Below are 26221 nucleotides of genomic sequence, written 5' to 3' on the forward strand. Positions count from 1 at the left end.
TTTTTTATTGTGGTACATGTAGTTTAATACAATACTGTACTACTTGGAATAATCACCACATGAACGTATGTGTTGTTGTATCGGACCAAAAAGAACCATCAATATATGACATTTTGTTTATGAACTTAACATAAGGCCCTGTATCCACTGCACATTTCTGATATAAAATTTATTAAATTCTTATTTTCAATTTCAGACACCATTGGCAGGGGTTTCTAAGGTGGGTCAAAAATCCACTAACAGATAGGGGATCTTGAGCTATGGATTGCTACCAGGATGACTTGCTTGCCAGGGGGCTTCCTAGGTGGGTCGAACAAATTCAGTTATAGCCAGGGATTCTTGAGATATGAGTGACATTCAAAAGTTGTTGTGCAAGGGGCTTGCAAGACATGTCGTACAAATCCACTAACAGTCAGAGTCTCTTCAGATTATGGATGATGACCCAAATGTGATTCGCAGATGATTTTGTGACGAGTCGTAGAAAAATCTACCTACAGTCCTGTTATAAATGCACTTATTGCGCCGCTTTTTTCACTAATTCTGAAAAACTAAGTCACATGGGTCGTGAAGCTGATCTTGTTGCTGATTTTGAGTCATGGCTGGAAAGGTCAAGAATCCCTGTTCTAGGGGATGTCGGCTGAACTCTTGTTTTTTTTTCCAACACCTTCAGTAATCTAAAATGAGTGCTGCTTTTCTTTGCTGGATGTCTACTCACCCTCCCACCTCTACTCGTGACAATATTATTTGGGGAGGCGGTGAATAACACTGTAAATAGGAAGGTTAAACAATCATATATTTTTTTTACTTCAATGACAGTCTTTGTGGAAAAAACAAAAAAATAAACAATATGGTTTCATAATTATATATTATTTATGATAGAAATGATGCATGACACTTCCACATGTTTATGAAACATGAATTTAAAAAAATGTTTTTCTCCCCCCCTCTTTCTATACTCCAAAATTCACAGCCCCTCCAAATTTGCCGCCCTGGGCTATAGCCTGCTTAGCCCCCTGTAAATACACTACTGACCATAGCACTACAATATCTCATCAGGTACCATCACCAAATATCATAAAACTACCAAAGTATTGATGCAGCTTTGGGCGAAATTTTGAGATGTAAAAAGAAAATTCTATCTCCAAAAAAAGTCCTCAACTGCTGGGATCAGAAAATTGGGAGCAACTGACATCTTCACTCAGAGTAGTCCTCTAATGCAGCATCATATTGGGCCCCTGGAACATTCGATTGGTCACTTTGAAAAACATTACTCCAATGCATTGTTCTCTACTTTGATTTTAAAAGTTGAAAATTTGTATTTTTACATGAAAATTTCTTTTTCAACCAAGAATTTTTCCTATGCCCATGAAGCTACATAAATGCTTTGGTATTTTCATGATATCTGATAATGCTACCCGATCTAACAAAACAATGTATTGTCAAGCTAAAAAAGCCACAATATGCACACAAGAAGAATCAAGGAAAAGACTAAATCATGACTTTTAGGACATACTATAAAATTAGAATTGCTAACTTGAGCATTTCATAAAGTGCACTTGCAAATTTTTGGGGTGTTCTAATTTTTTTAAATAAATGTGTACTTCAAAGAGTAAACTTGTCTTAAACTTTTCTTGCTTACAAAAAAAAAGGCTTGGAACTTTCAAGGGACTTCAGATACATGATTTAAACAAAAATAAAGAAGGGTACTAGCACATATATAATTGGATGGTAATAGTGTCAGGAGCGAACTTAGGGCGGTTGCGACAGGTGCAATTGCACCGGGTGCCAAATTAGAAGGGGTGCTGAAAGACGTTAAATATACATTACTAGAAAAATATCTTCAAGATATACGTATTTATATTAAAAAACTATAAAATATATATGAAAAATGACTGAGATGTGAGAAATTTTTTTCAAAAAAAAAAAAAAAAAAGATTTGAGTGTATATAATACAGTTATTTTTCGAAAAGAAAATAATCGATGTACAGTGCATAATATGGTCCCTTCCCCAGGGCCGTAGTGTGCTTTCTTGGGGCAGTCTTTTCTTGGAGTCTCCTTGAAATGGTTATGCTGAGAAAAAAGATTAGTTACAAGTGACTCCCCCCCCCATTTGGCTCGTCACACCGCCCAAGTTGCTTAAGTTGCAGGGCCCAGTGCTTTAGCTGGTGTTTGCCTGCCCCTTCTGTTTCTTAGTACTGGGTCTGAAAGGGATGATTTCAAATGAAGTTCATGGGTTTTATAAATATGAAAGAAATCATACGGAAATATCACTTTAATTTAACCACTTTTATTATCATCTTATCTCATACGTGATGTGTGCACTACACGAATTTTACCATGAAACTCAATTAAAATAAGTGTGTAGAAAATAGATTCTGTGATGAGTATCCTGAATAAATGTTTGACGTTTTGCTTTTTTAATGTTTTTAAATCTATTAATTAAATCAAGCAAGTTGGGTTTTTATGCTTGTTTACAAGTTAAATAGTGGTGTGCTGGGGGGGGGACGATCACCACACCAAGAGTCTGATAATAGGGTAGAATGAATATGTCCCGTATTTTACGGGACAGTAATGACTAGCAAAAATTGCCTCCTCTGGCACATCACTGGATTTTTGCCTGGGGGGAAGGGCACTGACTACTGTTTTTGCACCAGGTGCCACTAGGCCTAAGACCGGCCCTGAATAGTCTTGTACAAAAAATTACTTAATTTTTGAAGAGCATTTCCTAGAGGTGATTTACAGAACTTCTGTATCAAAAAGCAATTCAGCAGCATACTATGTTTATTTACGATAGGAACAGTTTAAGGGATAATAAAGTTACCTTAGTTTTATAGATTCTGAATACTGTTGATGAAAGTGCACAGCCAACAAAGCCATCAGATGAATCAGGATTATGCAAGAAACGAACTTCCAAAGGTATTTGCCCATCTGGAGAAAGGTCAACTGTATTTATTAGTTCTCGTGTACTCCATTTCCAGAAATTAATACTATGTCCATACAGTTCTGAAATTAGTTTAAAAAATTCAGAAATTTTGCATCAGATATTTTAGTAACAACTATTGACTTTTATATAACATTGACTCCATTAGCTATATAACTAGGGTAAACAGGCCCATAGCAAGGAATTTCGTTCGGGGGGACCAAAGTGATAGAACAATAGATTTAGCCATCTTTTTTCAGTAATTTTCTCACATTTCGGGGGAGGGGCAGACCCCGAAGTCTCCCCTCCGCTATGGCCTTGAGGGTAAACATGTTTAGTTTTGAGTTAATAATAACACACACACTTTATTTTAAAGAAATTTTTCAATCATCTTAATATTATAGTAAAAATGCTTATTTTCTGACCTTCTTTTCGAGAAAACACAATCATAAATCGATTAGCTTTTTTGATAATAACTTATTCAGTTGTTCAGCATGTTATATAATAATTATGATGTTTTCCACTACAACTGGCTATAGAGTCTAGTTGTAAAGTAAATACTATGACCAGGGGCGGGGACATAATTTTTGTATTTATGAAATAGATGCAATAAATGCAAAATTAGCAAATTTGGATGAATAAATGCAAAAATTTGTTTTCTACTACTTTTTTGCAAAATCTTGATAATCATAATTTTGTTCTATACTTTCACTGCCCTATTATGTGCTCAAAAGCCAATATTTTTTTGAATAAACTATATCACCCTGTTGTACACAATTATATCACAAAATATGTGTCTGGTTCAGGTAATCTTCCTCCTGCAGACAATCTTAGTTGATATAAACTAAATTTAGCTATATAAACCAAGTAAATATGTACCACTTTGTGGAATTTCGGGGAGATATATAACAAATGACTGCTGAAGAATAAGCCACTAGTTTTTGTGGCTAGATCTGATTGGGGGAGGGTTATTTCAGTCCTATCAAAAACTATTAATTTCGAACCAAAGCAGTCATGCTTCCTGGCAAACATATATTTTTTAGAAGTTGTTTATTCTCCTGTTTGCTCCCAAGCTATAATTGACACCTCAAAAGAATATAAAATCGAATACTTTCAAATAAAAGGCCTGGCATCAGGCTCCGTGTGTTACACACACAACTGCATGCTTTAACATATTAAAAATACTTGAAGTTAACATTTTTCACTACCAGTGTTGGGCTACCAGTGTTTTCAGATGACACAGTTTTATATGTTGAGGACACAGAAACAGATAATCTGATTAGAAACATAGAGAAGGATCGAACAAAAATAAATCACTGGCTAATTAAACATAAATTAAAAATAAGTACACAAAAAAACTAAATTTATGTGCATGAAAACAAGAAACATAAATGATAGTACAGAAATCCACATAAAATTACGTACTCACTGCCAATCTCAAACTATATTAGAATGTAAATGTGAAGAAATAGGTAATGTTTAATCATGAATACATAGGAATAGTTATGAAAGATAACCTAAAGTGGAACATGCATAGTGAAAAAATGATTTAAAAACTCAGAATGTATTCAGAAATCCTTTATAAACATAAATACATAGTTAATAACTTTTTAAAAGATATCTTCCATGGATGGGTTTACTCAAATATAAATTATGTAATATGTGTCTGGGGAGGAGCATATTATGAAAAAATACTCAAATTAGATAATCTTTATAGTAAATTAAGGGAATTAATAAATGTTGCAATAGATAATAAAAAATACAGTGCCACATATTAACATTGAGACAGAACTACGTGCACAGAATTTATAAATTTATCATCAGAACTAAAGAATGGTTAGTAAAAAATGAAAATAGAACACACCAAATAGATATAGAAATATTTATCAAGTGCAAAAAGTAACAAAACATAACTTCAAAAAAGTTTTAGTTACATCACCCCAAAAGTAATGAGCTTCATCTACTCTAATAATTACACAAGTAGCAATACAAATTATAACAATACAAATTATAATATCTTTATATTATCAAAAACACAGATATCAATGCAGTGATTTGAAATAAATTGTTATACCACACACAATACATGATAATATATATATTATATATCTAATAAATAAAAGAGCTGTTGCTAAAAAAAAATTCAATCATAAAAATCATATAGGCCTGCTGGAAGGACCTTAAAGTATCTTGGGGTTACATAATGCCTGCAATATGCATAGGGAAACAACATCAGTAAACCCAAAATATGAAGAGAACAACATCTAGATGTGTTTCAGAACTATATCAAGTTTCTTCTTCAGTAGCCAAGAAAAATAGAAAGCAAAAAGGCAAATACTTCATATAGCAGAAGTTACTCGGTGTTCAGACAAAGTTGTTCTTTGTCTTGAACAGCAAGTAACTCCCACTATATGGAGTATTTGCCTTTTTGCTCTCCTCGAAATATCCAGAACTTGAAAATTCAGATGAGAGACTCTTTCCAGCACATATACTTTTGAAAACTTCACTGTTTGAACAATCTACCTGATGCCAAAAATTGAATAATTGATCTTCTAAATCTATGTGTGATGTTGTGGAACAATATATAGTACACCTCTCTGCATTTACTGTACTATACAATGCCTTCTATCTCTCTTTTTCTTGAAAATTTTCTTTGAAAATCTATTTCGAAATTCGAATCGTTGTGGTAGTGAATGGAAACATGAAAATTCTTGATTTTTCAGAGAAATATGGTTTTCTACATGATATGAGATAAAAGAAAAAGAAAATTCGGGATAGAATGATAATTCATGATGACGATGGATATTGTCACTCATAGGTATGTGTTACTTATAAAATAGAGGGTATGCAACGTTAAAACCGTTCTTGGACACAGAAAATTTGTGATGCCACCTGGAGGTAAAAAAAAAAAAACCAGAGTCGTGTTGCTATGAATCTAATCAATCCAACACAAGACATTTCGGTGTCGACAATTTAATGCAGACAACTCAGTGCAAACAGTTCAGCGTTATATGACCAGTTGTTTAAAATAATAATAAAATGATATAAATCAAAAATACAACTACACAAATACAAATGCCACAACAGGCAAATTGCCCAAGTGGCTGAAAAAAAGATGCCCATAAAAAAATATGGATATCAAATATAACTAAAATACAGCAATCCAATATAAAAGCACATTCACAAAAGAAAGAAAAACTAATAAATAAATATATAATACACTGCCTATAAAAATATTATGGTTGTCTTATCTAAGTATGGGTAGCCTCTCGATTTATGCCACTATGTATATCATACTTCTTTTTAAACGAATCAATTGTTATAATTCACATCCCCCAGAGGTAAGCTATCCCATTTATTGGCAACCTTATAAGCAAAAAACACTCTGTGATGCCACAACCTGGAACTGTCTCTTACTAAACAACCAATACTAGTGTCCTTTTGTCGAATAGTTTATTGATGGTGTATTAATAAGACACTGAGTGATGGACACATGTCCATCCTATACATACCATTGAAAACTTTAAACACTTTGATCATATTCCGACACCTGCATTCCTCCAATGTAAACATATTCAAGGAATCAAGTCTTACAGCTCAAGCCTTGTGTGCCAACGAGAGCAGTGTAGCTCTTCTCTGCACCCCCTCAACCAAGTCTATGCCCCTGTGTAGGTATGGTCTCCAACATGTCATTTTATAAAAAATTTTCACTGGTGGAGCACTTGGGAAAAATGGGCACTCAAAGAGGAATCATCTGCAGTCAGAGGCATACACGGGGGAGGGGATCATAGGGTACCTACCGTTCCACTCTCCCCCGAGATGATCAAAAATTAAAATATTCTTAATATTCCCGTAAAAAAAATATCAAATGAAAATGTCTTTTTATGCTACCTTGACAAATTTTTGTTAATTTAATATTATGCTTTTTAAGGTTAGAAACTCAAATTCTTTGAAAGAGGTTAGCTATCAAGCACCTTCTATGGTTCACGGATAGCGTGCGGAACCTTTATCTTGAAAAGAAAAGGGCATTCAGAGAGTATAAAAGTGGACGAGGTGACCTATCATTGTTTACTGATAAAAGAAAACTGTTGAAGAAAGCGATAAGGGATAGTAAAAAGGAAGTTGAATCTAGGTTGGCAGATAACATTGGCTCTGACCCAAAATCATTTTTTCGATACGTCAATAATGGATGTAAGGGGACAGTTGGTCCCCTCTCGATAGGAGGCTCTAGGGTAGAGAGCAATGTAGGCATGTGTAGTGCTTTCAATAACTTTTTCGCGTCGGTTTTTAATGGAGATAATGATATTCCATATACGGGTGTTGCGTGGGGTAATAAAACCCTCAACGATATTCAAGTAGAAGACGTGGAGGTCCTAAATCTTCTAAGAAGTGTATGTGCAAGCAAAGCACCAGGACCAGATGATATCTATCCCAGGGTTCTCAGGGAATGTGCTAATGAATTGTTGGGGCCAATCGCACAGATATACAGAAGTAGTGTTGCTAAGGGTATCGTCCCAAGAGATTGGAAACTTGCTAACGTTGTTCCGATATTTAAGAAGGGTAGTAGAGAAGCGGTGTCAAATTATCGTCCAGTGAGTTTGACGTGCTCCCTCTCGAAAATTTTGGAAATTACCATCAAAAGGCAGTTTGTGAAGTGGATAGACGAGAATAATGTATTGTCGGATAATCAGCATGGGTTCAGGAAGGGGAAGTCATGTGTAACTAACCTCCTTTGCTTCTATGATCACGTGACTAAGGCTTTGGGTAAGAGCAAAAATGTAGACGTTGTTTACCTTGATTTCCAGAAGGCATTCGATCGGGTCCAACATGGCAAACTCTTGAAGCGTTTACACGAGATTGGAATTGGGGGCAACTTGCTGAATTGGATAGAATCGTGGTTAAGAGATAGGTCGCAACGAGTTATGGTGAACGGGGAATTCTCTGGTTGTACAGACATCACTAGTGGAGTTCCTCAAGGAAGTGTCCTTGGCCCCATACTTTTTTCACTTTTTATCGATAAACTCGAGCAGGGTATCGATGGGATTACTAGCAAATTCGCAGATGATGTGAAGCTAATGGGGGTAATCGGGAATGAAAGCGATAGGGCGTTGCTCCAGACCAACTTAAACAGGATTGCAGCATGGGCAAATGAATGGAGCATGATGTTTAGCATTGATAAGTGCATGGTCGCTCATTTTGGTTCGAACAACCCACGGTTCTCTTACGAGTTGAATGGTGTCACTATCCCGGATGCAACTAGGGTCACCGATTTGGGAATTCTCATTGACGAGCGACTTAGGTTTTCTGAACATTGTTCAGCGGTGGTCAAAAAAGCAAATAGAATGCTTGGTCTCATTTTCAAAAAGGTCTCTTCGCGTTCTCCTAAAGTCATTCTTCCGCTTTTTCAAGGATTAGTTCGTCCTGGACTGGAGTATGCTGTAAGGTTTTGGAGACCATACCTACAGAGGGACATAGAATTGGTTGAAGGGGTGCAGAGAAGAGCTACTCGTGTCCTTATTGGCACACATGGCTTGAGTTATGAAAAGAGACTTCATTCTTTGAATATGTTTGCATTTGATGAACGTAGGTGTCGAAGAGATATGATCGAAGTGTTCAAAATTTTCAATGGAATGGATAGGATGGACCAAAAATTATTAACAGGCCATCATTCTTGTTTTGACAAGGGGACACCAGTATTGATTGGTTAGGGACAATCCTAGGTTGTGGTGTCGCAGGGTATTTTTTTCTAATAGGGTTGTTAATAAATGGAATAGCTTACCCTGGAGGTAGTAAATTCTAACAATATTAGCACGTTGAAAAAGAAATATGATAAACATGTTGGGGTAAATCGAGAAGCTATCCATTCTTAGAATAAGACAACCATAAGTATTCTTTATGGGCATTGTATAATATTTTATCATGTGTATATATTGTTCATAATTTGTGTTAATTGCATTTTTAATTGGGTTGCTGTTTTTTTTTTAAATATATGACATCCATATATATTTTATGGGCATCTTTTTATCAGCCACCTCGTTGGGCATTTTGCCTGTTGTGGCGTTGTATATGTATTGTATTTGAAATAGATTACTTGTGGCTCCTCCTCTTTGAATTCTGTGTGCTCCTTCAAAGATCAATCTTGATTACGCCCCTGACTCTAGTGTGTTCGTAAAAATGTTAATAGCGAGCCAAAATGTTAAATTTTACGAATTTAACTAATTTTTTCAGCACTTACGTATTTAAATAAATATTGTTGTGCAATACTGATGTCCAAAAAAAAAAATCTATTATTTGTCGAATCTCTGTACCCCCTAGGCTTGGTACCCATCAGCATAGATAAAAAAAAAGTTAAAAGCAGTTACTGTCTTTCCCGACATACTTTTTAGGACATACCTATAAGTTGTTAAAATCATGAATTTTGTGGCAGTTTAAGGAAACATTAAATGATTTAATTGAATAGATTGATTGAAATCGTTGAGATGCACTTAAAAAAAATTGAGGACAATTAACACGAAACCCTGTCTAGATTTGAGACATTCTCCTTTGAGCTCCTTGAAGTACCAAGCTGACTCATTGGACATTTTTTTAATGTGACGTCAGTATTATTGCTATGCTTGTCCTATCCTGGTTTTTCTTCAACGATTTCCGAGACATCACTTATAGCAGCAAACCTGTTTTTTGCTCAAAGATGGATAACAAGTTCACTCTTCTTTACAGGGGACCTTAAGACGCCCTGATGCACCACCTTGGTATGTCGGGGGGGGGGGGGATTCTGTAGGACATTTGATTTGGTTGATCCAGTCGAACAACCTGTAGAAATCCTACAATAGGGAGGCATCTGGGGGTTCAGGGATCAACTGTTACATATAAAATATATTACATATATTTTACTAAATATTTATTCAAAAATCAAGTCAATGTATAGCAAAGTTTCTTGCTTCTATATGATGACGTAAAAATGAAATACAATTATTGTACATTGTAGCGGCTCGCATGTTGAAAATATGGTTGTTATGAACTTTGTCAGTACCCGTGTTTCTCATAGTGGGCAGTATCAGAGGTGCTGACATGAAGAAAACATTGAGGGGGGAGGGGCTGAAAGTTGAAAGTCGTTCGGTGTATATGGGACTCGAGCACATACTCAGGAGGGGATGGGGTGCATTGCACTTTATATTCATTAATTATTGAGAGGGCAGTAAAGCAGTGGTTTCCGAACTCTTGCTCCCCTGCGATAATGTTTATCCACAATAGTTTAAAATAAACCAATTCAAAGCACTGAATACGCACACATCAATGTAACCAGCTCACTACGGCAAAAATATTTTTGGAAAGGATGGTAGTAGAACCAATGCATTTCGAACACTAATCTAGACCAGGTTCTAGAAGCCCTTGAATATTCTAAGGAGGCTGATGGGTAAAAACCAAGTAGAAAGAAAGCTACAGCAAGTGATTGGGGGGGGGCTCAGAGACCTGTGAAAAAGCACAGATGTGAAGCATATAAGTAGAAATATAAAGAGGAAAAGTATGACTATTTTCACATCCAGTCGAACAACCTGTAGAAATCCTACAATAGGGAGGCTGACGGACCCCTGAGGGTACAGGGATCAACCGTTACATATAAAATTTTTGTACACTAAATATTAATTCAAAAATCAAGTCAATGAGTAAGTAGTTTTTTGCTCCTGGATATGGGGAGGGGGCAAGCGACAGTGTCAAGCATGCTTCCGTGGAACGCCTCTGAAATTTCCGAGAAAAAAAATTGAAACTGTGTGATTAGCTTTAATTTAGCATTGCCATGCCTTTATAAATAGATTTATCATATAAAATAGATATAATTAGATTAATAAATAGATTTATTAAGAACTTCACACAGAACATACAGAGAGGCAAGAAAGTTTCGTAAGCTCATGGGAGCCATAGTTGCAAAAAGTTGGAAAACCACAGATGCAGATCATTTCAGATTATCGCTGTTTAATTGATGCTCTGCAGAAACCTGGTGTTCCGATTTTTTTTGGGGGGGGGGGTGATTGTGGAATATATAGCAAAGTTTCTTGCTTCTGGATATGGGGGGGGGGCAATGGAATGCCTATGAAATTTCCTGAGAAAAAAATTGGTTTTTATTTTGCATTACTGTGCCTAATCTATTTATAATAGATGTATCATATAAAATAGATATGATAAATAGATTTATTAAGAACTTCACACATAGCATACAGAGGGGAACATTTCTGAAGCTTGTGGGAGCCATAGTTGCAAAACCACAGATTCAGATCATTTCAGATTATCAATGTCTAATTGGTGGTCTGTGGAAACCTGGTGTTACAAATTTTTTTTTAGGGGTGGGGGTTGTGGGGTGGTGATGGTGGGATATTATGCAAATACAAAGGTCACAACAGGCAAATTGCCCTATTAATTAAAAGCTGCACATTTTTTCATTTGTGCAGCAGCAATCTAAATAATATTTGCATTAACGAAATATTAATGTTTTTGGTTCAACTCCGTGGGGCAGTCTAACCATCAATGGCTCTATGTGGCCTAACACGTTGGAAACACTGGCCAATTAATCAAACGTGACACAATAATGAAATTTATATCTGTATGTGGTACTCAAAAATTTTGAGAAGTTACATTTTCTTCTTCATTACAATAAAACTATACAAAATAAATATATGCATTCTAAAATAATAGTGGAACATCGATATATACCGTGGAAGTTGAGGATTTACTGATTTTTCGGAAAATTAAAAAAAATTCAGTAAAAAAAATCTGCGTGAGGATCTCACGCGATATTCTTTAAGTGAAACCTCTAGGTCTGACATGACTAGATTCACCTAAATCGAATTTATTTTTAATTTAAAATTGAATTTAGATATTTTAAATTTAATTAAATGCTGTAATAATCCCATAGTATATCCCATGTGTGGTAGATTTGTTCACTTAACATTTCTGGCGATAATCGTGGTTGGCCGTAAATCAGAAGGGGGGGGGGAGCTTTTTTTATCGGGACTGAAGTCTCGTACACGAGGGAAGAGTAAGAAAAAAGAAAAAATTAAAGTTGAAAAAGAAAAAAAAAATTGCAACAGATATGAAGCCGGAATCTAACCCGTAACCTCTGGATTACGAGTCCTATGCTTTATGGGACCATAAAAGTATTACGTCAGCAGATTTTTAGCCATTTTTGACCCCCTCCCCACTTGTCAGCAGAATTTTGTTAGATCTGCCCCCTACCTCCTAACACATATTCAGATCAGAGTCGACACAGAAAGGACAGAACGAGCGTTCTCCATGCCCCTTCCCCCAGACAATCAAAAAAAAAATTTTTTTATGCAAAAATTTTTAAAATAAAAATTAAATTAAAAAATGAAAAACTATTTAAAATATCAGAAGAAAATACATTGTATATCATTCTAATAAATTTCTATTACTTTCAATGCTATTTGAAGGCTAAGAACTCTAAATTTCTCATTAAGAAATTCATTTAAAAATGAACTAAGTGGTACATTTTTACAGATCGCTTAAGTGACCCGTGGCACAAATCCAGAGCATTTATGCCACCAGTGGCAGATTTTCAGATCACTCAAGTGCGCCTGCGGCACATTTGCAGATGACTTGAGTGAGCCGCAGCACAGCTCCAGAACACTCAAGTGGTCAGTGGCACATTACATTTAGAGATCCCTTAAGCGTCCCCCAGTGTAGTTCTACATCACTCAAGTTTCCAGCGGCACACATTATCAGAATACTTAAGTGATCTGCAGCATATTTAAAGGATAATTTGAGTGATGATCATTTGGCTCGGCGACAAATGGCATAGGTTCGAGCAGGGCTATATGGCCCTGCTCGTGAGTGACCATTGGCTAACTTCATCACAAAGAGGGACTGTCACCAACATATCCTTACAGACAGATGCCGCGCCATTCTCCACTTCTTCCCGCCTATAACTTTTACAAACATTTGAGATTCAATAGTGACGGAATCACTCATCAAGTATTGTATAGCTATATTTCTCATGTAGCGGGGTTCAGTATACTCAAAAACACTCATAAAACCACAGTACAGTGGACCACCAGTTAATATGACTCCCGTTCATATGACTTTCTTATTTACACACGTTTAGTTTCTGTCGCAATTCATTCCTATACATTTTAATGTTAAAATATTTAATTTATTAGAAATTAGATTCACAACATCAACTACATGGCGTCACCGAGTTTCAGGGGTTCGAGTCGAACCCAGAAACTCTGCAAAAATTTCATTTCTGTCAATAGAATTTTTATTGTTTTAGGTAGCATAAAGACGTCACTAAAATTAATCTTTTTATGAATATTATCACCAGAAAAGCCATAATTTTTAGCATGATTGTCAACAGATACATGTTTGCATTCAGCAAGCCTATATGCTTGCTCTTTCACTTTTTATGGGAGCAAAAGACCCAGAGAAGTCCGTCCCCGAAGAATTTATCTTTTAAGTTGATCTATATCTTTCTGTTTCCTCAATGAAAAAAAGAAAATTGGTCATAAAAAATCGATCTCGCAAATTGCGAAAACGTTTTGTTTGAGTTTTTTTTTCTTTGACTCCCATCATATTAGTAGGGTTTGAAGTTGAAGCTGCTCCAACAAAACAAGAAAAGGGCTTTGCCCCACTAGTGGTCATTTTTTATCTCCACTGGTGGGGCAAATAGAAAGGCTAGTGGGGCAAAATCCCCACCAGTTAACATGTAAAAAAAGGCTTGGTCTCCAAAACTTTATCTCCACAGAATGACTTTAGAAGAACGTGAAGAAACCTTAGTCACTCATCAATGAGAATGCCTGAATTGGTTACTTTAGTTGCATCAGGGATAGTAATACCCTCGTGAGACATGGGTTGTTTTATTATGTTGTTCATTACATGGGCTGTTTTATTATGTTGTTCATTACATGGGTTGTTTTATTATGTTGTTCATTACATGGGTTGTTTTATTATGTTGTTCATTACATGGGTTGTTTTATTATGTTGTTCATTACATGGGTTGTTTTATTATGTTGTTCATTACATGGGTTAATTTATCCGCACTGAAGGTCATGCTCCATTTATTAGCCCATGCTACAATCATATTCAAGTTCTTCTGGAGCATCTCCCTGTCGCTTAAATTCTTGATTACCCCCATTAGCTTAAAATTAAGGACTTTTTAAGGGGTTTTTAAGGACTTTTCAAGCAGTTTTTAAGGAGTCACGGCAAACTTCATAACTTACAAGTTTTATACAAAAAAAAGGCTGGGCACATATACAAATTTATTTTTAATTTGCCAAACAAATTTTCCCTCTTCCCAAAAATATAGACGTAGAAGTGGTTCAAAAATGACAACTTTTGATTTGTTACCCAGCATCATAAAAATTCATAAAATAATCAATCCACATACAGGTAATCCATACTTTTCTGTTGTCACCAAAGTGTTTAAAACCTTCAAGTTCAGTCAAAAATATAACTCATAACAGCATCACATAAATTATAAAAATTCTAAGTGATATTCATTCCCCCTCAATTATTCAAAATAAAAAAAACCACAGCTGACAAAGATTTTTCTTACAAAATTATTTATATTTGCAGCAACTCTTTATTCACCTCTCGCTCAAAGTGGATCAACACTCAGGGGCCGGTCTAAGGGCAGTGCGACCGGTGCAATTGCACAAGGCGCCAAATGAGAAGGGGCACCGAAACACGTTATAAATATACATTATTAGAATACGTATTTATAAAGAAATAACAATAAAATATGCATGAAAAACAACTGAGATGAGAATTTTTTTTTTCAAAAACAAAACAAAAAGGTTTGAGTGGATATAATATGACGGTTATTTTTCAAAAAGAAAATAATCGATGGGCAGTGCACCTAGATACGTACAGTACACAGCGATTTTGGTCAGATAAAAATATACACTCTCTCTCTCAAGCTTTTCTCGTTTACCCCTGCAGGAGATTTTTTTGGGGGGGGGAGACGTAATTTCTTTCTCTTTTGTTGTGCAGTAAAAAATAAAAATAATGGGGGAATGGCCCTCTGCCACCAAATTTTTCTACTAACGAGAGCAAAAGTGTTTTCCTGTGTTGTGGGGAGTATTACAGGAATTGAAGGTGTCTTCTGATGTAGGGAAGATTTTGAGCCACCTTTCATGCCTCTTTTTTCCCCGACTTGTGGATTATTAAAGACGTAGAATCGAATCACCAATACAATACAGTATTTCGAAACTATGAAACGAATGAATTAAAATCTATGATTAGTTGACCATTTTAAATAGGGACCCTGCACTTGGGCCTCGTTCCTACCTGTCACACGAGGAGAAACAAAAGTGTTCTCATACAAGAAAACCCATGCACTTAAGCTTCCCCGATCACTGACCAGTCTCCCGACTCGTCAGACTTTCCTATTAGTTTAACCAGGAGCAGCTCGGTGGCACTGGGTGTACTCTAGAAGGGCGTCAAATCCCAAAAGAAAGGGCAAAACAAAATTTGGAAAAATTATTTGTGCCCGTTGTATAGGAGGGGCGCCAAGTCTGAGGTAGAAAGGGCGCAAAAGTTAGGGGAAATGATTTCTGCCCCCCTAGTAGGAGCGCCAAATCCAGCGTAAAAGGGTGAAAGAAATTATAGAAAATTATTTCTGCTCGCTTTAGCAGGGTCGTTATATCCGAAGTGAAAGTGAAAAAAAAATTAGGAAAACTTATTTGTACCCTCTCTAGGAGGGGCATTAAGTTCGACGTAAAAGGGCGAAAAAATGGGAAAATGATTTCCGCCCGCTTTAGGAGGAGCACCTAATCCAAGGTAAAATGCCAAAAGAAATTCAACATGATATGGTATGACATAAAATATCGCTGTTCCTTTGAACACATCAAAACGAAGCGATTGAAACAAAAATTTTTTTTTTAATTGGGGAGTTACGGGAACCCAAAAATAGATCCCACTCGGGTAGAGATTTCGTCTCTAGCCACCCCTGAGTGCACGTATGTGTGTGTGGAAAATTTTACAAAAATACAAACCGTACACATACACAACTGAACATATTTTCAGAGTTTCATGGGTCTTGTTCCAGATGCCCGGTGAGCAACGGTAAAGCCTCCTATGAGGCTCCTAGACATTATCTCTGTCTAGGTAAGGTGTGGCCACAACGGGACTCTAAAAAAAGACATCTTTTTCCTTTCAAGAAACTAATGAAGAACGTATGTTGAAAATTCTCAATTTGATTTTTTTTCCAACGGACTCTCAAGGAGGGCTGAAAACCTCAATATAAATTCGATCGATATGAAAATCTGGTGATTCTAGTGAAATTTTCGATTTTAATTTTTGTTGCATTCGTTTTCTATAAGATTTGTAAGAATTTTAATCATCTTAAAGTCCTTTTGAAGGTAAGTCATTTCCTCGACGTTAATCTTGAATAAGAATTAAACAAAGCCTATTGAATTTTGCTGCTTATAATCCCCAGATGCAAACTTCGCTAGTTTGAGGAAAAAAAAGGCGTCCGCAGCGGTATATAACCCACATGAGAAAATTTCATTTATCTATATAAAATCACTCTCAAGGAGGTGGGGGGGGGGGGTGTTTAACACGGTTTTGTAGAGAAAATATCAATTTTTGTATTGGCATCTACCCAATCTATAAATATTTAAAAAATATATGTTTTTTTAAATAAATTTCTAACGCAACTATAACTAATGAAACCTCTCTCTGAAAAAAATAAAGCCGTAGATAAGACGCAGTGGTTTAATAGTTAAAGTCAAGACTCTTCTTATGCAACTTCGATCCACACTAAGAAACTCATTTCCAACGTTTTGTTTTTATATTTCAACATAATTTTTTTAAACATTCAATCTACGGGCTATACGCAGCAGAATAGGTAGATTAATTGGGACTTCCATGGAAATATGGAAATAAAATAGAGTACCTCACATATCCAAAACAATGGAGGGGGGGGGGGCAGTGGCAAATCCATTTTGTATAAGAGAAATTCCGGATATGTATCTTTGCATATTTGAAATGAGGTTTTTTGAAGCTGATGAAATATAGAATTCAATGTATGTAACGGTAAATGCGTTGAATCGGTAAAGCATATCGGTAATGCATAATCACCAATTGTCTTGGTAAGTTTGATAAATTTCGCAACATTTATCACTTTTACCGGTGATTATACATTATGCTTTTAGACCCTGTATGCACAAACATGTGAGTTGATCCTTTTCACTTTAGATATTCTTTTTTTAACCTCAGGAATGTTCAGCTCAAACTTCAAGAATTGTGCATTATCATTGAAATTAAAGCTGAAGTCCTTGAGGTTAAAAAAAAATTGACAGAGAAAAAACAACCCCTTCCCAGTGCCGTCTTAACGGGAGCTGCACGGAAGCCTCAAGAGTAGAGGGGCCTCACGGAAATGAGATCTAGTTAAAACTTTTTAGAATTTACTAGGTAGGGCCTCAGAAAAACTACTTGGCCCGGGGGCCCCCATCATGCTCTTAAGACGGCCCTTCCCTTCCCCAGGGTCGTATCGTGCTTTCTCTGAGGCAGTCTTTACTTGAAGTCTCCTTGAAATGGTTATGCTCAGAAAAAGGAAGAGTTACAAGCGTCCCCCAATTCAGCTCGGGGCACCGTCCAAGTTCCCTCAGAATAGTTATGGGCCTGCCCAAGTTGCAGGGCCCAGTGCTTTAGCTGGTATTTGCTTGCCCCTTCTGTTTCTTAGTACTGCGTCTGAAAGGGATAATTTCAAATGAAGTTCAAGAGTTTTATAAATATATGAAAGAGAAAACATACGGAAGTATCACTTTTTAATTAATTCAATCACTTTTATTATCATCTTAGGCCGTACGTGATGCGGGCACTACACGAATTTTAAAATAAAATTCAATTAAAATATGTATGAAAAAGATAGATCCTTTGTGATGAGTATCCTGCATTAAATGTGTGACGTTTTGCTTTTTTAAGGTTTTTAAATCTCTTAATTAAGTCAAACAAGTTGGGTTTTTATGCTTGTTTACAAGTTAAATAGCAGTAATCCCATTCTAGAAGAAGCTTTTCCGATTTCTTCTTCCCTTAATATCCAACCATGAGGTGGGGGGGGGATGGGGATGATCACCACACCAAGAGTTTGATAATATGGTAGAAGGAATCTGTCCCGTATTTTACGGGACAGTAATGACTACCAAAATAATGCCTCCTCTGACACATCACTCTGGATTCCTGCCTGGGGGAGGGGGGCGCTAACTACTGTTTTTGCATCAGGCGCCACTAGGCCTAAGACCGGCCCTGTCAACACTTACACAAATTCTTTAAAATTAAGTTTTCAATTTTCCTTCTTCTTTTTCAGTTATACTCAGAAAAAAATTGTTACAAAATGGGAGTGAATTTCAGGACATTCAACACGATGTTTGACGATTTAGCAAAATTTACAAATTACACTCATAATTCAGCGGACTAGCTCTTTTATTCATGAAATGAATTTTTTTTCCATGAAACATCGGGATTTGACGCAATGACGATCAACCATAGTAATTTCTGCTGCTTGCACACACACACACACACACACAGAGTGTGGCGACTTCTTTTTTCCTTATCCTTTTTTGAAAACGGAAACCACGGTGGGTTGTTGAGAAACACTGGACTAGAGTAAACCACCTTTAGCTGCACAATCAAGGTTTCATGATGAAAAGCCGGATGAGGGGCCGATAATTTGAATAAGGAGTTGCAGTTACCACAATCCGATTTTCGGGGACAAAATCGAGAGCGGGAACTTGCCAGGGAAATCCGATACGCATCTAAATTCAATTTCAATCCTCCAAATTTTGTAGAGGACTGAAAATACTCTTTGAAATTTTGCATAATTTGTTTTGGTTTTTTTTTTATAAAATAAAATACCGCTTAAAAAATAAAAAATTTAATAATATTAATAAAAAAAAAATTTTAAATGCCTCCCCTTAAAATTTTAAAGAGGAGTGAAATTACTCTAAGTGTGACTATAGAAGATGGGAGGAAGGGGTGGTGCTGAAGTATGAAGGAATAAAACACGCTCTCTGGGAAAGAATCGTTTCGTGGCATGCAAAACCAAAACTTATTTGTGCCCTTCTCCAAAAGTCTGGGAATTTAATGTGCTGAGCACGTCATTGTACATACCATAGAGGATAAAAAATATAAGTATTTCTTTATTTCTCCTCTCTAATTGCCAGGATTACACTATAAAAGTTTTTTAAAAGAGCTTTTGTAAAATTTGAAAAAAAAAATTAAAAATTCAACCAATAAAGATTATTAAGGAAACAGTTATTTTCCGGATATTATGCTGAGGTGAGCTCGGAAAGAAAAGTCATCACGTCTCCGCCGGGACTCGAACCCAGGCCCTCTTGCATACCGGGATCCGGAAAATAACTGTTTCCTTGATATCTCTGGCTGAGAAAAAAGCCATCTATATCTCAATAAAGATTATTGTTTGCATTTTCACAAATGTAATCTATATGAGCTTTATTGGTTGGATTTTTCAAGTTTTATAAAAAGGATTTTATCAAACTTTTATAATGTAATCATGGTTGTAAGGTACATACAAGGCAGGTATAAAAGTAAGTATTTCGAGGAGTTTCCAAGTACAAAAAAAAAAAATTTTTTTAATGAAAACGCGCTATTTGACGCAGAAAAATATGAAAACACACTATAGGAGAGAGGAGTCCGACCAATCAGGGCCGTGATCTCTCACGCTTTTTCTTTCCTCTTTTCAGGGATTTTCTTTCAGCATCAAGCACTACTCATCATCAACCATAGCAGGAAATATTTCAGGGTGGGGGGAAAAGTCGACTTTTTTAGAAACAGCTGGAAGGATATTAAGGAGTTTTTAAGGTCCTTGAAAGGAAATGAAAATTAATGACTTTTAAAGGAGTTTTTAAGCACTGTATGAACCCTGAGTATGTAAATTGGTAGATCGTTATTTACAGCTAGTTAGGGGGACAATAAAATTATTTTGCACAGAAGGGCTCGTGATGCTTTCGAGATGGCTCTGGGTTTACTTTATGGATATTGAGTGAAATCTCGATCAAAAAACTTAGCAATTAACGCGAGTTCTTGTTCAAAAATTAGTTTCTCAGCTTTTGTGCCCATGGCCCCCACATCCTGAAGCAGGGTCCCTAGGCTGGGATCTTTTACGGGCCCCCCGACCAGACTTTCACGGGGCCCCCTTTATGATGAATTTATAGCGTGAAAAAACAAAAAAATTATTAAAATCCTCCCGGGCCCCAGGGCTGGAGCCTTGTCAGCCCACCCCTTGTGGGGGCCATGTTTGTGCCACACTCAGAGCCAAAACTAAAAAAATTAAAATTTACTCGCTTGGGGGTCTGTATCCATTTGGGCACTCCCACCCTGTAATTTTTAATGGAAAAAGATACTTTCTGATCCAATGTTCTGAGCTTCGGACCCACAACTCTGCAATCAAATGCACTTAATATTTTAAGATTTTCTACGGGATGGTTGATGCTGGGAAAAAAAAATTCACATTTAAAAAAAAAAGGAAAAATTTGATTTTTTTTTCTGATGCCCTAAGAACATGCTTATTTTGCTTAATGGTTAATACGGCCGCGTAATTACAATCCCTACTCTCTTAGTAACACAGGAAGCATTAGCACGAAGTGATTCGTTATACGAGCAAGAAAGATACCAAGACTTCACGAGGGGCGGAGCTTTTGGCGAAATCGAATTTCACCAAATAACTCGCTAAGCTGTTTTTAGTTGACGCTACAAAAATTAGTTATGAAAATAATAATATAACATAATTAGGGATACGTAAATTTTGTATTTACGAAGAGACCGCGATAAATGCGAACTTTGCCAATTTTGACGAATAAATGCTAAAATTTTATTTTTTACAACTTTTTCATGAAATCTTGGCAATTTGCAGTTTTTGAAGTGGAAACTTGTAATTTTGCTCAGTATGTGTGTGCGTGCTTAAAAGGGGTAACCACAAGCATCACTTCTTTCCCCTCTCACATTGTGCTTAGATGTAAATACAGTCAAATTCGGTTATAACATAGCCCCTAGGTGATTCGAGAAGTGTATGTTATAAGCGAGGAGTTGAAATTAGCTTACGTAGCAATAGCATATATGCATTATATTGATATAGTCGTGGGCAAAATAAGTTTATGCAGCAATTGAAATATAATATAGTATGAATAGAGTTTTTGATTGATTTCTTGAAAAGTTTGGGAAATGTGCTAGAAAACGAGATATATAGATTAAATGATATATAGACATTTTTGCAAATGTTAATGATTTTTTTGAGATTTACTTTAACGGTTTTTCCTCTTTGATGTTGACAGCAGTGTACAATTTAAAAATTCAGAAAAAACAACCCTCCACTGATGTTTATGAATTTGATATACACGTCACAACAACAGCAGCTATGCATTAGCATAGCTTTTCAAGTGATCGATTTGATTTGCAACAATTGTTCTGCCATCACCGTCACCAATAAAAAGACCACAAAGTAGTAATAACAAAAAAAATTTTGATAATTCGAAAAGCATTAGGTGATTTACCTACCAGTTTTACACAGAAAAACAGGGTTTTATTAATTATCAAAAATTTTACTGCTAAAATAGTTATATTTTTCCTCGAAAGATGGCAATAAAGTTAAAAAATTATTTATTGCCATCTGTCGACCAGAACTGTAACTAGCAATGTATTTCTGTTACATTTCTATCAGTATATATCTTTCTATGTATTCTGAAAATGTGGTAAATTATTTTAAAAAAATTGAGGTCTTTTTGTGAGAAAACGGTCAAAATATCACCTAAATAAATGTACAAACGTGTCTGTTTTTTGACTACTTTTCTAGGGGCTTTTTTGCAGTATGTCATACAGTCGAATCTCGTTATAACGAACACCAAGAGACCGGAGGAATCACTCCGTTAAAACGAAATTTCGTTTTAAAGGAATTATACAGGGTGATTATAAAAAAACTATCCCGACATATGAGCCCCTAACTATCATACCATTCACAGAAACTGAATGAAATTTTGGCATAAAGTATTTTGATGTATGCGCTCAAGAAGGATATGGAAAACAACAGTATCACTCTAACAGTTACGGTTACAGTGAGAAAATTTCGAAAATATCAAATGGCAACACCAAGTTTTTTGTATTGGAATGTGACCTCCATTGTGAAAAACCCTAAATAGCGTTCGAACGGCAACTGTAGCATGAAAATCACCGGCGGTAGATAGGCTAAAAGTGAGGACAACCAATAAGGAGAGAGAAGCAGCATAAAATAAAGCATTTTATTGTGTTTTACAAATTTTCCACATGACCTTGTGGAGGACTAATCAGGCTGGGATCTCAGCCGAAGAAACGGTGTGACGAATGAAACGAACATTAATGCTCTGGTGCACGGCAAAGTCCTTTTTACTTTTTCCTTGCCTAGCTCCGGGGATTTTCGTGCTACAGGTGCCATTCCAACGCTATTTAGTGTTTTTCAGTATGGAGATTGCATTCTAATACAAAAAACTTGGTGTTGCCATTTGATATTTTCGAAATTTTCTCACTGTAACCGTAACTGTTAGAGTGACACTGTTGTTTTCCATATCATTCTTGAGCGCATACCTCAAAATACCTTATGCCAAAATTTCATTCAGTTTCTGTGAATGGTATGATAGTTAGGGGCCCATATGTCGGGATAGTTTTTTTATAATCACCCCATAGGTTACCTAGCATTGGTTCTATGTAAACTTATTTGGGGGATTAGAAAAGTGTTCCTTAAAACGGGATTCGACTGTATCCGGATTATATTTTCTTGGTTAAGACCATTCTTTTGGTTTATTATATCCACAGTGTATTTTTAAGCAGGGTATGTTATAACAGAGGTAAAAATATATAGAATATGAATGAGCCATTGAGTTCCCACAACGCATCTCAGACCTATGGATACGTTAGATGTCACCTGGACAATGAACTAGCTTTGTACTTTAAAAAATAAAACAACCTTTGTGTTATATATTTACCATCTCAGTACTCTGGTGAAATACGGTAACTGGTATCTATTTGAATTGTAATCGTTTAACTCATTTTAAACTCATATATTTGCATATATTCTCATTTTATTCCCTTTCACAAACTTATAAGACAACACTTGTTTTTATTTTGTGGACATTTGTGGATTGTGTGGTCAAAGTTGTTTCTTGCAATTATTATAATTTTTTTTTTTGAAATTACACTTAGTTTTTGATAATTATTATGTTAACGGCATTATTCTTGAGTCTTTCTTGTATAGTTATGAATGTATACATAAAGAATTACAAGGTCTGCAATTTAGTAACAACCCATATAAGAGGGTTGACTACTGAGGGATGGTTCACAGACAGTGCAACCATGAAAAGTGTATAACTATTGTACTATTTAATGAATGAATGAATGATATTTAAAAAAAACAATTACTCATGCTCTGTAAACATAAATCTCTGATTAGCATCTCTCAATTATGTCACATAATCCGTGGGGGTTTTTGGGTAACACAACACCAGCTACTCTTTTCACCCCCTTAATGACAAATGTTCCTTCAGAATATAGCGGTGATGGTAACTTGTGGGAAATTTCCCATATTCGTGAGAAAAATTAGTCCACATGGGAAATTTCTTGGCATTTGTGGGAAATTTTGAGAGTTTATCAAACAAAAGAATTTTCGTTGAAAAAAATATATAAATGCAAAACAAATGCTTTTCTAGTGTAAAATACTTGACTGCATAATTCCACCGATAGATGGCAGGACAATTTTCGGAATTTTCGAGGGAAATCTTGCTTGATAAGGTTACCATCACTGGAATATAGTAAATATTTCTCGTGATGAGTGCTCTGAATTCAAAGATCTGTAAAATTACCCACTTGGACTGACATTAAAATCTATTTCTCTCTACACATACACTCACTACACCACTGACACGCAAGCACAACTTGTCTTTTCCTTCATATGTCAATCCCAGGCAATTTGTAGGTCGGAAGACAGCCTGTAAAGGCTAAGAACCGACGAAAACGTTGAATTCTGGTTTGGTATGAATGGGGCCAAATTCTAAGGATTACACTACCTATGTTATATCCACGGTTTATGCTACATGCGGGTTATGTTATAAGCGTACTGGACAGTATATGCAACTTTTTGAAATTTCGAAAAAAGATATAAAAAACATTTAAAAAAAATAAGAGACGTTAAATTAGGGGGAAAGTATAGATATTACTGTTGAATCCCGTTTCAACGAATACTGTTACAGCGAAAATCTCATTTTGACGAACACTTTTCTAATTCCCCCAGACAACTTCACATAAGAACAATGCAAAAACCTGGAATTCTTTTATAACGAAATTTCATTATTGCGAAGAAATTTCTTGGGTTTCTTGAAGTTCGTTATAACGGGATTCGACTGTACTATAATGTCAAATTTCAATCAAGAACTTTGGCACTTTCCAGTAATATGGCCGGTTTTTTTAAAATGTGAAATTTCTGATTTTAAAACTTTTTTATTGCGAAATTTACGTATCTCTAAATGTAATTAATATTAAATAATATAATATAAGCCTTTTTAAAATTAATAAAATAAAACAATGAAATTTTAGGAATTGAAAAACCGCCTGAAACCACGTGAGAAAATAAAACATTAGAAAGAAAAAAAACATCGCTCAACTTCGCCAAATTTGAATTTCGCCAAGTATTCATTACGTCAATAGTGACGTAATGGTTCATCACTAGCTTCGACCAATCACGATGCGCAAAATTTCTATAATGTTACTAGCAGAGTAGGATTTGTTTATTCGCAATCTGGCCCTTTTGCAAATGAAATTTAAAAAAAATCAAATTCCAAATTTTCAACACAACACTAGGTCTATGCACTGAAATATATTATTTTAGTTTTTTTCAAGTCAAATTTTTTGCAATTTTGATAGTATTTTTCTTTTTAAGGTAGTCTCCCATCAGTGTCAGTATGGAGAAGTTTTAATGTATAATATTATTTTTGATAATTCACACTTAAGATCAAAAAATTATATATATATATATATATAAATATACCATTTTCAAAATCTTTCATAGAAAATCCACAGCGAAAAACGTTTGGGGCTGCCCATTCCGTACTAACCATAACATCATGCCTTGGCTGGTACCAGAAGTCATAATTCAATTTAGCACTTTCTTTTTCCCAAGAGCCTTTTATGTTGAAAGTTCCATTTTCTAATAACAGAAATGTTCCTATGAAAAATAAATAATTAATATTGATGAATCAGAGTATGCACAATATAACTAAATTTCTCATTTGAAGCTTTTAATCATTAAAACAATTTACAGACAATGAACATTATCGCAGCATTGTGATTGGATGAAAAAACACATTCTTATATGTAATCAGATATTTTATCTATCAACCAAAGTGATTAAGAGAATATAATAATTTTACCAACAAATGAACAGGAAAATTAATCAATGCACTTCTATAAAATGTTTCATTTTAACATATTTCTTTCATACTTTTGTTTGCCGAATGGATAACACATGGGTAGCATAGGCGTAAAGTTATTGAAAATGTTGGGGGGGGGGGGCTCAGGTCCCATATAACATAACCTCATTTAAATGACGCGCCATATAAACGAGGTTTCAATTACGCCGCTGAAACCGCGGGTAATAGCGTCGTATAAATGCAAAAAAAGTATAACAAACTTAATTGAACATGAACCCTCCCCCCACTCCTCTTCCGTAAAAGTTTCCCTAGGGAAATCAAAATCAAAAGTTAAAAACTTTGTAATTTAAAATCGTATTTCATAAAATTAAAATCAAGAAAAGAATTACTCAAAACACAGAGCTAAGATTGCCATAACATTACTGTTTCTTAAATCTCAAACACTCTTATGATGTTTTTGATCAGTTTTCAACATGTTCTGATAAAGATTTGAAATTTAAAAAAATTTGTTATTTAAAAGCTTAAACAAAAAAATCGTGTGTTTTGTTGTTCGGTTTCTATATCCAAGTAAAAAGTCAATAAAGCATTGAGCTCAGCTCCATTGAAAAAAATCAGTTTTTTCAGAAAGAACAACGTTAAATACGGGTAAAATGGTTTTTCCGCATTTAACGCTGTTCTTTCCAGTTTCCTCCGTTTTTCGAATTCAAATATCTGTGAATATTGCACTTAGAAAACATGGAATTTTTTTGGCATCAGCTGAGACAGGGCAACAGCTTTCTAATTGGAAGTTAGAGGACAGGGGAATAGTATTAAAAATTTTATTTATTTATTTATTTTGTGACACACTGTGTTTTAACTCTCAAAACTGGTGCAGGGTAATTTT

General features: G+C 35.4%; 1 protein-coding gene across 2 annotated transcripts in view; it reads right to left on the bottom strand.

Annotated features, from left to right (window-relative positions):
• The window catches only part of LOC149065517 (methanethiol oxidase), a 133691-nt gene that overhangs the window by 64844 nt on the left and 42626 nt on the right, over window positions 1–26221 (bottom strand). For both annotated transcript variants that reach the window (XM_089253952.1, XM_089253953.1), the window contains exons 5-6: window positions 24957–25133; window positions 2822–3003 (exon numbers count right to left, since the gene is read on the bottom strand). In XM_089253952.1, coding sequence (XP_089110078.1) covers window positions 2822–3003; window positions 24957–25133 — 359 coding nt within the window. The remainder of the gene's footprint in view (window positions 1–2821; window positions 3004–24956; window positions 25134–26221) is intronic.

This window comes from Pholcus phalangioides, unplaced genomic scaffold (assembly GCF_987345545.1).
Source record: "Pholcus phalangioides strain wild (caught in Gottingen) unplaced genomic scaffold, Ppha-v1.0 ptg000039l_1, whole genome shotgun sequence".
Taxonomy (NCBI): Eukaryota; Metazoa; Arthropoda; class Arachnida; order Araneae; family Pholcidae; genus Pholcus; species Pholcus phalangioides.